This window comes from Bubalus bubalis, chromosome X (genome assembly GCF_019923935.1).
Source record: "Bubalus bubalis isolate 160015118507 breed Murrah chromosome X, NDDB_SH_1, whole genome shotgun sequence".
Taxonomy (NCBI): domain Eukaryota; kingdom Metazoa; phylum Chordata; class Mammalia; order Artiodactyla; family Bovidae; genus Bubalus; species Bubalus bubalis.
Genome location: NC_059181.1, coordinates 141,554,890 through 141,568,940, shown reverse-complemented (window position 1 = coordinate 141,568,940; position 14,051 = coordinate 141,554,890). Strand labels below are relative to the sequence as shown.

The window sequence follows — 14,051 nt, the reverse complement described above, 5'->3', positions numbered from 1 at the left end:
TCAATTTCATCTGATTGATATTGGGTAAGTTACTTCATCCATCTATGCCTCCAAGATCATACTAGTATTTATCTACCTCCCTCAACCTCCCTTGGAATATCTATTATGTATTCTTAGGGCATTTATACTAGATAATGTTGTAAAATATTTACCTCAATGCCTAAGACGTAGTATGTACTGGATAAACACCTACTACTGTCACTTTGAACTTAAAAGTGGAGAGGTTAAGAGCAGACTCTGGGGCCAGATAGCTTAGATTCAAATTCTAGTATTGCTGGGTCATCTTGGGAAAGTTACTTAACCTCTCTGAGCCAGGTAAATTTTTTAAATAAACATCAAACCAATTAATATGTATAAAGGGCTTAGTAACCAGCACATAGCAAGCACTATTTAACTGTTTGTTATTGCTAACATGGAGACAATTTCTGGGAAGGAAATAAAAAAGGGAACAGGAATTTGCAAACCAAAAACACAACGAATATCTTGATGTTTAAACAAAACTAACAGCCAGTTATAGCAAAAAATAATTCACTGTATGCTGGGGCAAGCACTGGACACCAAAACTTAAAACCAATCAACCTCCTAAGCAACTGAATAAAAATAGCTGAGTACATACTATTAGCATCATATTTAAGCACATGGCGCTTGATAGAGACCTAGGTTTGAGTCTGAGCTCCTCTCAATAACTTCAAAGATTTAGAGCCTAAAAGGATTCAAGGATTCCTCATCTGTAAAATGATAACCAAACTTCTGTTAGAGGGTTGTTTTGAGGACTAAATAGGGATAGGCAGGTAATGACAATGATAGATAGGATCCCAGCTACTACTGTTGCTAAATCTATTCAGTCGTGTCCCACTCTGTGCGACCGCATAGATGGCAGCCCACCAGGCTGCCCCGTCCCTGGGATTCTCCAGGCAAGAACACTGGAGTGGGTTGCCATTTCCTTCTCCAATGCATGAAAGTGAAAAGTGAAAGTGAAGTCGCTCAGTCGTATCCGACTCCTAGCGACCCCATGGACTGCAGCCTACCAGGCCCCTCCGTCCATGGGATTTTCCAGGCAAGAGTACTGGAGTGGGGTGCCGTTGCCTTCTCCGAAGGATCCGATAGGATCCCAGGGCAGACTCTTTAAGTCCCAAGGCCTAATATGAAATAGAATCCTTTCTTTTTTAGGGCTCAGTGGTTTATTTAATTTACTCATCCAACAGAAAATCATTGAGAATTTCTTACGTGCAAGGCACTGTGATTCCTGCCCTTGTGGGAGAGACAATCAACAGGTAATAAGGTAACTGTTAAAATAATAATAATAGTAATAATGCAGGCTAAGGCATTTAACTATTGAGAGAGGGTTGGCTCTTTTAGCAAGCATGATCAGAAGGGGAGAGCAAGGGGAGGGAGCAGCTGGGCTTCTTGGAGAAACAAGAACCAATGAGATTGGAGACAGGATACCAGAGACGGATTATGGTACCAATGTCCTTGAAGGTCAGGACCAGATTCGCATTTTTTTTTGTCCCCTGAGACATCAAAGAGCAACGGATTGGGATTCAAGCATATCTGATTACGAGGCCTGGCTTACCTCTGGGCTGTGGGAAAATTACCTAATGTCAGTTAACTATTTTCTACGCATGTAGGTATGGTTACCGCTGCCAAGGCTGCCGCGAGGATGCAATGAAGCAATGCGCATTCCCATAGATATTCATCATAGTGTTTGCAGAACTAAGTGAAAATACCAGTCCCCGCATGCCTCCCATGTGGTCGCTTCCGTGCCCAGGGCCCTCTCCGGAGCTGCCCTGAGGACCTCACTCCCACACTCCAAACCTAGAGAGAAGAGCCTCTCCTAAGAAATCCCCCACCCTCACCGCGCCAGATCATTCCCGAACTGGCCCACGGCCCCTCCCCATAGCACGCTCGCCAGCGGCACATGTCAACCAAAACGCCATTTCCACCCTCTCCTCCCACACGCAGCCCTCCTTCCCGGGGCTCTCCAGAGGCGGCCACCCCGACCTCGCCGTTCCGTCACCCCAACGCCCCAGCGTGACACGCGGCCGAACCCAGGAAGATGCGGCCGCCCCCCTTCCCGCGACCCCAGGCCACCCGGACCCAAGCCCGCACTGCGGCCCCGCGGCTCGGGGGGCCGGCGGCCGCCGCCACGGGCCTCGCGAGCCAGGTTGCTCACCACCACGCTGGGACTGCGGGCCGCCATAACGTAGCCGGCTGGCGCGCGGGCTGAAGGCAGTCTGGGGAGGAGGAAGCCGGTGGCGGAGCCGAGCGGGAGGCGGAGGCGCGGCGGTGGGCGGCGCCGCGCGGGAAAGCCAAGAGGTCTGCAGGAGCGCTCTCCACCGCCGCTCAGAGCTCCGGAGCAACAGGCCCCGCCCCGCCCCGCCCCGCCCAGGGCCGCCGGCGCGCTCCCCGCGCGCCTCCGTGGGCGCCTGCGGGTTTCCACGCTCCGGTGGTAGCCGTGGGAATTTTCTTCCCAAGGAAGTGGAGAGTCGTCCGCAACCTCTCTTTTGCTTTCCCTCAGTCTCTGTCCAGACGGTCCCCAAATTCCCAGACCTGCCGCCGCCCTCCTTTCCTCCCAGTGGCCCTAAATCGGGCGCCGACTCTTCAGGTTTCTGTCACCACGTGGTTCATCTCGCTCAGCGTCCCCTTCCCAAGACCTTGGACTGCATTGCGGCTTCCATTTCCCTGAATCGTGGCCCAATTCTAACAAAAATCTTTAACTGGGTGTATGAGTTGAGACCTAGAACCATAGAGTCAACCCGAACAGGGTATAAATCCGAAGGGAAACCTTAACTGTTCTTTGACTTTGTGCGAATCAGACTCACTGAGCCACTCTTTTGCGTCTCAGTAAAATGAGGATATTAACTTGGATCGTTGAGAAATAATGGTATGTACGTAGACGGTGTTCTATGTACACACACACACACTATATTTATATATATATATGTGTGTGTGTGTATATATATATATGTAATGTATGTGTGTGTGTGTGTGTACAACTCTGAGGACGGAGCACGATCAGTAAATGAGAGCTATGGCCTTCACTGATCTCTATTCTTTGCCACCACAATTCCCGATATGAATCTGGGGGGAAAAATCTTCCCCTACACTCCAATAGGCCGAGCACGCCAATAACAGTTGTTCCATTTCTACTGTGCTCATCTGTGTAGCTCCAGCACCCACCACAGCGCCTAGCACATAGATGGTGGCCTTCATTAAGGCCACTGACAGGTACTTGGTGGGAGGAGATTTGTGAAACTGGGCAAGTCATTGAACTCGGAGCGTCAGTCTCTTTCTCAGTTACGAACTTTTTGTACCTATCTTTTGGTGATCATGAGTGTATTTCCATTGGGTATAGACGTTGACGTTCATATCAGCACATTTTTATTACTTATTCCTTTAACAAACACTGTTGCCCTAGGAAGTTAAATTAGAGAAGTTTCGGTTATATATTTGGCCCCTGACACAAGCGGACTCAGCCGCCCACGTTGGTTTCTAAATCAAGTACCAACTCTTCAGAACCTTTCCAGCTTGCTTCTGCTATGCAGTTTCTTTCTCCAACTCCTATACTCCTGTATTTTAACAGAGACTTGAAATAAATGGTGAAAGCCAGTGATTTTAAAGACAAAGAAACAAGTCATTATTTCAACCCTGTCATTTTAGGTGACAACTTGGAGCTTTCACTTGTGAAAAAAAAAATTTTAAACAGCAAACAGAGTGCAATCTACAAGAGGTAATCCTTTGGTAAGTGAAAATCTGGTTCATATATGACATCTTTTGCTGATTTTGGACAATATATTTTAAATTGAAATGTATTCATTTAAATTTTTAATTGTTTTAAAACTAAAGATGAAACAAGAAAATAATGGTTTTTACTAATTACTATTTTTTCTGTAGTAATTAGTAATACCATTATTTTAACAGAAAATAATTTTGTCAGGTAGGCAAAATAATTTTCTCACATAATTTTGTCATTCTGGGTGTCAAATATGCTAGGTATGCCACCATTCTTCACTAGAAGATCTGCATGCAGGAAGAAGTAAAAAAAGTATGGGTATAACGCAACATTCCCCTGCCCCACCCCTGCCTTTCAAGAAACAATTTTGTAATCCACTTATGTGGACAGAATGAGGAATTATTTCTGTACTACAGCCAATTCTGAGTATATTTCTGCTCCACAGGTTTCTTTGTTTAGTAAGAACCTTGTTTTTACCATGGTACTGTGTATTTCTATGGGGAAAAAAATCACTGCAAAAATCCGTATGCTAAATGTTGAAAAACTGAATTTACAATAGCCTTCTCAATGTCAGATGTTTCTCCATCAGAATAAATTCTCATTAGTTTTACTTTGATTCCATGAATTGGATGAGAAACTGAACAATTACTGGAATTAATGGGATGGTTCATTTTATGTGCCAACTTTGCTGGGTTGTGGTGCCCAGATATTTCATCAAACATTATTCTGGATGTTTCTATGCAGGTGTTTTTTGGATTAGATTAGCATTTAAATCACTGGATTTTGAGTATACCAGATTACCTCCATTTCAAGTCCTAAATAGAACAAAGGCTAACCTCCCCTGCAGGCAAGAAAGAATTCTGCCAGCCAGACTGGAACTGCAACTCTTCCCAGTCTCCAGCCTGCTAGCCTTCTCCATCAGATTTTGGACTCAGCCAAGCCTCCACAATCACATGAGCCAAGTCCATAAAATCTCTCTCTCTCCCTTTCTCTCTCCACACACACACATCCTGTTGGTTCTGTTTCTCTTAAGAACCCTAATATAACTGATTTTCAATTTGAATCATCGCATGATATCAGTATAAAACTGACATAATTTAACTGTGAAGTTCTCCTGCTAGTAGAGCTACATCTTAAAAGCTATTGTTTCACTTTTCATCATGTACAAGGAAGCATGACATCAAAAAGTAAATGAATGTTGAAAAGTATTTGATCTAAACAAAAGTCATTCATGAGCAATATAAAGCTACCCTATCTGCAGCTGGACCTCCTTAAGTCATCCTCTTTGGGCACAATTTTCTTAAAATAACTACAAACCTTTGAGGTAGATGATACTGTCTCTGCCGGCATGCATACAGCTTCTGGTTTTCATGTGATCAGTAATATCACTGAGGAGCCCCACCCACGTGTGGATAATTATCAACAAGTGTTTTGTTCACATTGTACATTCATGATCAATTTTCTTAAATAACAATTTCAGTATTTTTCATTAGTTATGCACTTTAGTTTTTTAAACTCATGCTGAAAGGGTGGACTGCAAGTTTTAAAAACTGTAAGGGTTGTAGATTTGCAACATATAATGAATAACTATTGTACCAAGAGCATTCAGACTGTTTGCTGTATTATGTTCTATGGCAGGACATATTTCTACCTCTAGTTCCTGAATATATTTTACATACATGTACATATGTAATTTCCTATGTCCACTGGCCTAGTGGCTTCATGTATCTTGCAGGTTTTGGCATGGGCACACCCAGCTGGCACACCCAATGTCCAACAAGAGGCAGAGTAGTGAATACTGCTCTCCCAACCCCCACCCAGGATAAGAATGAGTCGGTTGTCTCTAACTCATAGTGTGAGTGCATTTGCTGACACAAGTGAACACCCAACACACTGTCCTTGAGAGGAAAAGGGAGAAGGTTTATCACTGGCTGTCCACTGGTTGTTGCTTAGGTTTAACTGTGTTAAAGTGAGAATTTGGTTCTCTGCATATTGCATCTCACAAGCTAGTAGACAAGGCCAAGGCAGAAGCTGGAATTTAAAAAGTGATATGCAACTGACCCATCCTGGCTTTTTTCGATTCAACTATTAATACTTACACTTTGACTTCCCTGGTGGTCCAGTGGTTAAGAATCTGCCTGCCAATGCAGGGAACATGGGTTTGATCCCTGGTGCGGGAAGATCCCACATGCCGTGGTACAGCTAAGCCCATGAGCTGCAACTAGTGAAGCCGTTGTGCCTGGAGCCTGTGCTCCACAAGAAGAGAAGCCCACACACAGTGCAACAAAGAGTAGCCCATGCTTGCCACAATGAGAAAAAGCCCACATGCAGCAACAAAGACCCAGCGCAGCAAAAAGTAAATTGATTAGTAAAAAAAATACTTGATAGGAAAATGAAAAATCTGGGACAAATGCTAAATTGGACAAGATGCAGGGTAACACATAAACTGGGACTGTCTTTGGCAAACTGGAATATATAGTCCCCCTATAATGGTGTAGGCCAGGTTGAGGATGCTTTCCAATGCTCCTGATTGGCAGCTCCCAATCTCTGACCGGTTTTCTTCCTCTCCAGTTCATGTTGGCCACCATGCCTAACATAATTTGTGCTTCAGATTCATGGCAGGTCTCCAGTTTCATCATCTAGCATTCTGTTCTTGGCTCTCCTTACAACCTTTACTTCCCACTTCAGTTTGGATTCCACCTGCACCACTCTCTCACCACTGCCAGAAGTCCTTTGTACCCTTCTAATTCTGCTCTGCCACAATGGCAGTGCCACACCCTTGTTCAACCCACAGCCTGCTTTGCCCACCCTATTAGGCCATGAAGGGCTGCAGGAGAATATCCCACAACCATGGACATTGATTCCTCTACAGATTCATGGTCTCAAACCTCAACTGGGCCCTAAACAGCCATGCACAATCCTTTACAAGTGCTTGGTCAGTTCCCCCTCTTGTTCTCCTCAGGAATGTTCTGAACACATTCTCCTTCAACTCCATCAGATTCACTCTAGAACACAGATTCAACCCATTAACTTATGAAGAGATGGAAGGAATCAGACCTGAATCCCTTCAGTTCCTTCCGCCAACATCTGCACTGCTTCTTCACCTCTTTTCTCCAGGCCAAGAGGTGATGAGTCTCTCCATACTTGCTCCATCTGCTTTTTCATTTCCCATCTCCTCTCAACAAACCTTCATTACCTCTGTCTCCTGCACCAACCATTGTACTGAAAAAAACTTTAACAAAGAACACCATTGACTGCTATCTTGCCAAATCCAATGGACATTCCTTTTGGCCTTACATAATTGTCCTTCACATTGCATTTGATATTATTTATCACTTTGTTCTTGAATGTCTCTATATTTCTTTGGCTGCTGGAGCACCGCCTTCCTGATTCTCCTACTGCCCTATTTCTTCTTGCTCCTTCTCTCAAACTTCCCAGTATACCCTTCCCATGTTAACATCCAATACAATCACACTTAATGCAATGATCAAAATCAGGAAATTAACATTGCTACAACAGTGTTAACTAATCTAGAACCCTTATTTCAATTTCACCCATTGTCTCATTAATGTCCTTCCTGGACCATGACTAGTTCCAGGAATGCATATTGCATTTCCCGAACTCTCCTTCATTCTGGAACAGTTCCCCAGTCTCTGTGGTCTTGACATTTTTGAAGGGCACTGGTGAGTTACTCTGAACAATGTCCCTCAATTTGGGTTCGTCCAATGGTATGACATCATTAGATTTCACACAGTCCACTTTGGGTCAGAAAGCCAACAATTGTGATGGTGTGTTCCTCACAGTGCTTCACCTTAGGTGGCACATGTTACCCATCTGTCCCATTATGGATGTTCACTTGGATTACTTAGTTAAGGCAGTGTCTGCTAGGTTTCTTCACTATAAAGACACTATTTTCCCCTTTGTAACTAATAAAGATTATGAGGAATGGTACTTTAAGACTATGTAAAAAATATTCTTTCTCATCAAACTTTCACCAATTTTAGCATTATTGCCGGAAATAATCACTGGGATGTTTGTCAAATGTTGATTTTTCCTATTAACATAATTCCTTTTTAGTTTATTAGCTTGAATTCTATTACAATGAAGAGCTTTCCTTTCTCCCTATTCATTATTTATTAAATTATTTATATCACCATAGACTCAGAGATTCCAATTTTATCTTATACATAATGATCCACTAGTAGCATGACTTTGTTACCCAAATTGCCCAAGATTTGGCCATTGGGAGGCCCTCTGTGTTGGCTCCTATATCTTGATATTTCCCCACCATCCTTTGAGCACCGTGTTTTTCTTTTTTTGGCTGTTCCACACAGCATCCTAGTTCCCTGACAAGGGATCAACTGGTGCCCTCTGTCTTGGGAGCATGGAGTCTTAACCACTTGACTGCCAGGCAAGTCCTGAGCACTAATTTCTGGCACTGCATGATTTTCTATGTTCATCTTGTGCTTTCCGAGCCCTAGCCTTGGAACCAGCCATTTCCCCAAAAAGCCCTGGTTCCTTTAGGTTATAACTTTTAATTCATGATGGTAAAAACTAAATGTCTTATAATAAGCTTTTAGAGATGCATTCATTCATTGCCAACTGGCAGGATCTTAATTCTGGACCAGGGATGGTACCCCGGCCCTCGGCAGTCAAATCGTAGAGTCCTAACCACTGGACTGCCAAGTAAATCCCAAGAGTAATTATATTTTAAAAACTAAGGTTTAAAATGTAATGCCATCTATCAGTATTTAGTATGTGTGCTGTGTGTGTGCTCAGTTGCTGAGTCATGTCTGACTCTTTGAGACCCTATGGACTATAGCCCACCAGGCTCCTCTGTCCACGCAATTTTCCAGGCAAGAATACTGGAGTGGGTTGCCATGCCCTCCTCCAGGGGATCTTCCTGACCCAGGGATCAAACCTGCATCTCCTGTGTCTCCTATACTGGCAGGCAGATTCTTTACCACTGAGCCACCTGGGTATGTATATGTATACTTAAGTTTGTACATTTAAATACTGATATATGTACATTTTGAGGTATGTTAAATTCTTTTTTGAAAAGAGAACCTTACATAAAATAGAATTAGTAGCTCAAAAAAATAAAAAAGAGCTATATACTGAGTATACAGTTTGTTCTCAAGGTGAGGCAATAAAAGAATTAATTTCTACATGAAGACAGAGTTGTTGCCTCACCCAATATAAATGTGTACTCTTAAAAGGTCTACCTTTCATGCTTCTGTGCTGCATTTGAGTGTTTTTGCTATAGAAATTTGTAAAAATCAGCAAATGAGACAGAAAGGGTTCCTTGCTTCTAGAAGCAAGGATGCTTCTAGAGAGGCTAAAATCTCTAAGGTTATGTTACCTTCTGTTTTGGTTTTCAGAAAGCACTATTACTCTGGTTATTAATACAGTTAAAGCTGTGGCTACTTGACATTCTCAGGTATCTGTATGCTAACATGACATCTCTTTCTGATGGTTCTCTTTTCCAGGATCAGGTTCAAAATTCAGAATATTAAAAACAGACAGGGTATTTTACACCAAACTATCTTTAACACCTTCTTAGATGGCTGCTAGCACCAAAGGCTTACTCCTTGATCTCCTGACCCACAGTGTGGTATCACAAACAAAAGGATTGAGGGGTGTGTGTTAGAAATTATTAGGTATAATAGATATACTTCATAATTTTTAATGAGTTCAACAGTAAACTGTCTTATATAGTTCAGGATCCCATTGTAGGGAAAGTTGTAAGTCAAAGAAGCTCAGGTTACTTTAGGTTAATTTTGTATAGGTCAAATACTACTATAGGAAATTGTGTGTCTTTTCAAGCTGGGCAGTAACAGGGAGACAGATAAGAAATTGACTTCTAAAAAATATTTTATTGCTGAGTTTAAAATACCTCTGTTGTTTGAAAGTGATTAGATAGAACACATTGTACAGGACAGATTGTAACACTGAAGATTTATCAAGGCCTTCTCTGTTCATATGTTCTTGCCTCAGGGTTATCGTACACTAAGTATGATAAAAAGTTACAAATAGGTTCATTCGCTTGTGTACTATTCTCTAATCAGACATTCCATTTTCCTCCATTCTGATACTTTTGATTATTTAAATGCAATCATTCCATCATTCAGCACAGTAGTCTCTGCTCTCCCTTCATGCTTACTTAAAGGGCCCTGCTATAAATAAGATAGAGCTGTGCTGTTTAAGAGAGCAGCCACTAACCACATGTGGCTCTTTAGATCTAATTGAAATGAACTAAAATAAAATCAAATTTAAAAATTGGTTCCTCAGTCCTACTTAGCCACATTTCTTTAAAAAAGTTTTAAACTGGAGTATAATTGCTTTACACTGTTGTGTTGGTTTCTGCTGTACAACATGAATCAGCCATATGTGTAAGTATGTCCCATCCCTCTTAGACCTCCCTCCTGGTGGCTCAGACGGTAAAGAATCTGCCTGCAACGCAGGAGACCCAGGTTCAATCCCTGGGTTGGGAAGATCCCCTGGAGAAGGGAATGGCAACCCACTCCAGTATTCTTGCCTGGAGAATTCCATGGACAGAGGAGCCTGGCAGGCTACAGTCCATGGGATCGAAAAGTCAGACACAACCGAGTGAATAACACAACACCCCCGTCCCCCAATCAGTTCCCTCTGGGCCATCACAGAGCATCAGGCTAAGCTCCCTGTGTCATACAGCAGGCTCCTTCTAGCTATCTGTTTAACACATGGTAGTGTACATACGTCAAAGCTACTCTCAATTCATTCCACCCGCTCCTTCCCCACGTCTGTTCTCTGCGTCTGTGCCTCTATTCGGGCTTCCCTGATAGCTCAGTTGGTAAAGAATTCTACATTGCAAATAGGTTTATCGGTACCATTGTTCTAGATTCCATATATATTTAGCCACATTTCAAATGCTCAATAGCCATTTGCAGCTAGTGGCTACTATATTAGTGTGGACACAGAACATTTCCATCACTGTAGAAAGCAGAGTGGGTCTTCTGGAAGGAATGCCAAAGAACAGTCTCAGAGCCTCAGGAGGAAGAAAGCAGGCTTCTCAGTGTAAGTGGATACTGATCCCAGGTGCATAAAACTGACAGACTGTTCCAGTGTACCAAAGACTCACAATTTCCAGGACTATTTTAGTGTAGAGGGAGATGAGTTCACAAAAGCAGATGACTATGGGGGAACACATGTATACCTGTGGGTGATTCATGTTGATGTATGGCAAAAACCATTACAATACTGTAAGTATCCTCCAATTAAACTAAATTAATTAATTTTTTAAAAAGTAGATGACTACTCCAAGTGGAAAACAAAATAGGACTGAGTAAAATGGATGAGAAATCTATGTATGGCAAAACCAATACAATATTGTAAAGTAATTAGCCTCCAATTAAAATAAATAAATTTATATTTAAAAAAAGAAAGAAATCTAGTTGTGGTTGTTTTAGACTCTTTTCAGAATTGCTTTCAATATTCTATTTTCCAACAAAGGCCCCATTCTTTTTGCTCCATTTGTAACCCTCAGTTTAGCAGGTGGCATCAATGCCCTTGAAATGAACACTTCCAACTGAAACATTTCTAAAACAAAAAGCATAAATTCCTCAGACTGACACGTTATTTCCATTATCTGAGGGAGGAATAGAAACAGGAGAGTGAGAGTTGTGGGCAAGGATACAGAGCCCCGGACTAATCTCCTGCAGGAGTCCTGCCTTCAAGCCCGGATGACAAGATTTTGTATTCTGGTATCCCTGGCTACCTGGGAAGATGGGGAGTGGACCCTCTCAAGCTCCTATTAGTCAAGTGCAAGAAACCAGAGGTCCCTGTGTAAGGTACACTTGGAGCTAATGCGGGATGGGGGCATAGCTAGTAAGGGGCCTGGCAGGGCACTGCCAGCACAGAGCCATAGGCTACACAAGACAGCTACCAGTGGAAATGAAGTATCATGGGATTTTCCTTGGAAACACCTTCCTAATATAGGAAGCTAGTTTGAAGGAATATTATCAGTATAACTAAAAATAATGCTAAAAATGACTTTGTTACTATATACTTAAGACTATGCCTAATTTCCACCATTTACTAGAAGCAGCTGCTTTTTAAATAACTCATTTTCACCAGTAGCTATTGCAAAATAATTTAATGTTTGGCTGAATCCAGGTAAGATTCTGTAATTTTCGTGAACATATAGAAATGTTTCCACTCAACTTTGTGTGTGAACTTTTAAAGGTATAGTATCTGACAGACATTTGTGATAATTATTTAGCAATTGTATTTTGCCTCTATTATTTTGATTGCACCTCCTAATATTCTTAAGTATCTTTAGGGAGTTTAAATTAGCCTTAAACTAGATGAATAAGCACTTGATTTTATATATCTACCAGAATTGCCTGTAACATATACCTATATAACACATAATATAGGGGTACTTACACATGTAAGTGAATTTTGACCTTTAAGATGATTTCAAACAAAACCCCAAGAACTTGTGTTTGCTTCTTCCTCTTCAAATCTGGGGAAATTCAGATAATAGCAAACACTTAAATAGCACTTACCATTGGAGAAATTTAAACACTGGAGGGGTTCAATAATATTATTGTGATTATATTTTTTAAAGTCTTCATGCTCTCTCTCTCTCTCTCTCTCTCTATATATATATATATATATATAAATAATGGGATTTGATTCAAAATAAACCATGGTGTGTGGGAGAGGAATAGGTAGGGGTGTATATGAAACAAGATTGGAAATTAGTAATTGTTGTATCTGGCTACTGTGTTCACAAAAAAAATTTTCTGCAGGGCACTTAGTTATGTGAATTAATGGACTTTAAAAAATGTGCACCGAACTTTGACTTGGGAGTTTCTGTTTAGAAATTTACCTTAAGGAGATAATCAGACAGGGAAGAAAGCTATATGTTTAAGAATGTTCATCTCAGCATTATTTTTAAATATTTTTTACTCATGTATCCTATAAGAAAAAAAGAAATGTTCCTTTAACAAAATGAAAAAGGAATCTAAGATGAAGACATGAAATACAAAGCAAAACAGTGGCAGGTGAAGGGTCAAAACAGCTCAAAAGACCAGTTTCCTCTATTTTGGGTGTATGTCAGTAGAAAAGGTAGAGAATCCTCTGATTCTTGATTCCCTGATTCCTAAATGGGAAAGGAGAGCGTCCTCTCTAGGCCACCTGATCCAAATATAGTTTATACCCTTTCCTCCAGATGTGGTTCCTTAGTGAAACATCCTGATGACTCACCAAGGCTTACTCCTATTTCCTGAGATCCGGCCTTCTTCAGGCTCCCTTAACAAGAACTGCTGTTTCTGCTGGTGTGTTTAACTTTAACAATAAATAATAATTTCAAAATTACAGATAAGTTACAAGAATAGTACAAAGAACTCCCGTACATCCTTTACCAAGACTTACCAACCTGTGACATTTCGCTCTATTTGTTTTATGTCTTTTTATACATACACACACATGGATTACTTTCTGAACCAGTTAAAATGCACACATGACACACCTTTACTCCTAAACAGTTCAGTATGTATTTTCTAAGAACAAGGATATTCTCTTATATAAAAATAATAATCACAATCAGAAAATTAACATTGATACAATATCATCTAATATTCAATCCATATTTACATTTAGTTAACAGTCCCCCAAATGTCCTTCATAGCAAGAATTCTTTTTCTGAACCAGGATCCAACTCAGGATTGCACATTGCTTTTACTTGTCATGTCTCTTTGGTCACTTTTAACTTGAAACAGTTCCTCTGCCTTTGTTTTTCAAGATGTTGATTTTTCTGAACAGTACAGGCCAGTTGTTCTGTAGAATATTCTTCAATCTAGAGTTCCCTGTTGTCTCTTCATGATTAGATCAGCTCTCTTTGCACTCGCAAAATAATGGCAACAACATAACCTGCAAACAACTTAACTGTCTGATGATAGGGAAATGGTTAAATAAACTGTGATACAACCACAAAATGTACTATCATGCAACCAACAAAAATGATAGAGTATATTTACTGAGCTGTAAAGACATTTTCAATTTTTAATTGAAAAAAGCAGAATACAAATCAATAGTTATAACATGAGCCCATTTTATATAATTACATATATGCATAGAAACCCTGAAGATTTTACAAAAAAAATATAATGGTGACCTATGGTCAACAGGAATATGATGGATTAAATTATTTTTTTCTTTTTTTTTGGTGCCATGACTGAGATGATGGATTAAATTGTTTAAAATTTATCTGTATTTTCTATGACTATACTACCAAATGCAATCTACAGATTCAATGTGATCCCTATCAAAT

The 14,051-nt window shown here is 40.9% G+C and overlaps 1 protein-coding gene across 3 annotated transcripts in view; it reads right to left on the bottom strand.

The window, feature by feature from the left end:
• HPRT1 (hypoxanthine phosphoribosyltransferase 1) overlaps positions 1-2,353 on the bottom strand; it is a 31,590-nt gene extending 29,237 nt beyond the window's left edge. Inside the window, exon 1 of one of the 3 annotated variants that reach the window (XM_006074802.3) lies at positions 2,174-2,353. In XM_006074802.3, the coding sequence (XP_006074864.1) occupies positions 2,174-2,200 (27 nt within the window). In that variant the 5' untranslated portion in view covers positions 2,201-2,353. Of the gene's footprint in view, positions 1-616; positions 656-2,173 lie in introns of those variants that run through there. The other 2 variants (XM_006074801.4, XM_025277370.1) reach the window with 2 other exon arrangements.
• Positions 2,354-14,051: the final 11,698 nt, after the last annotated feature.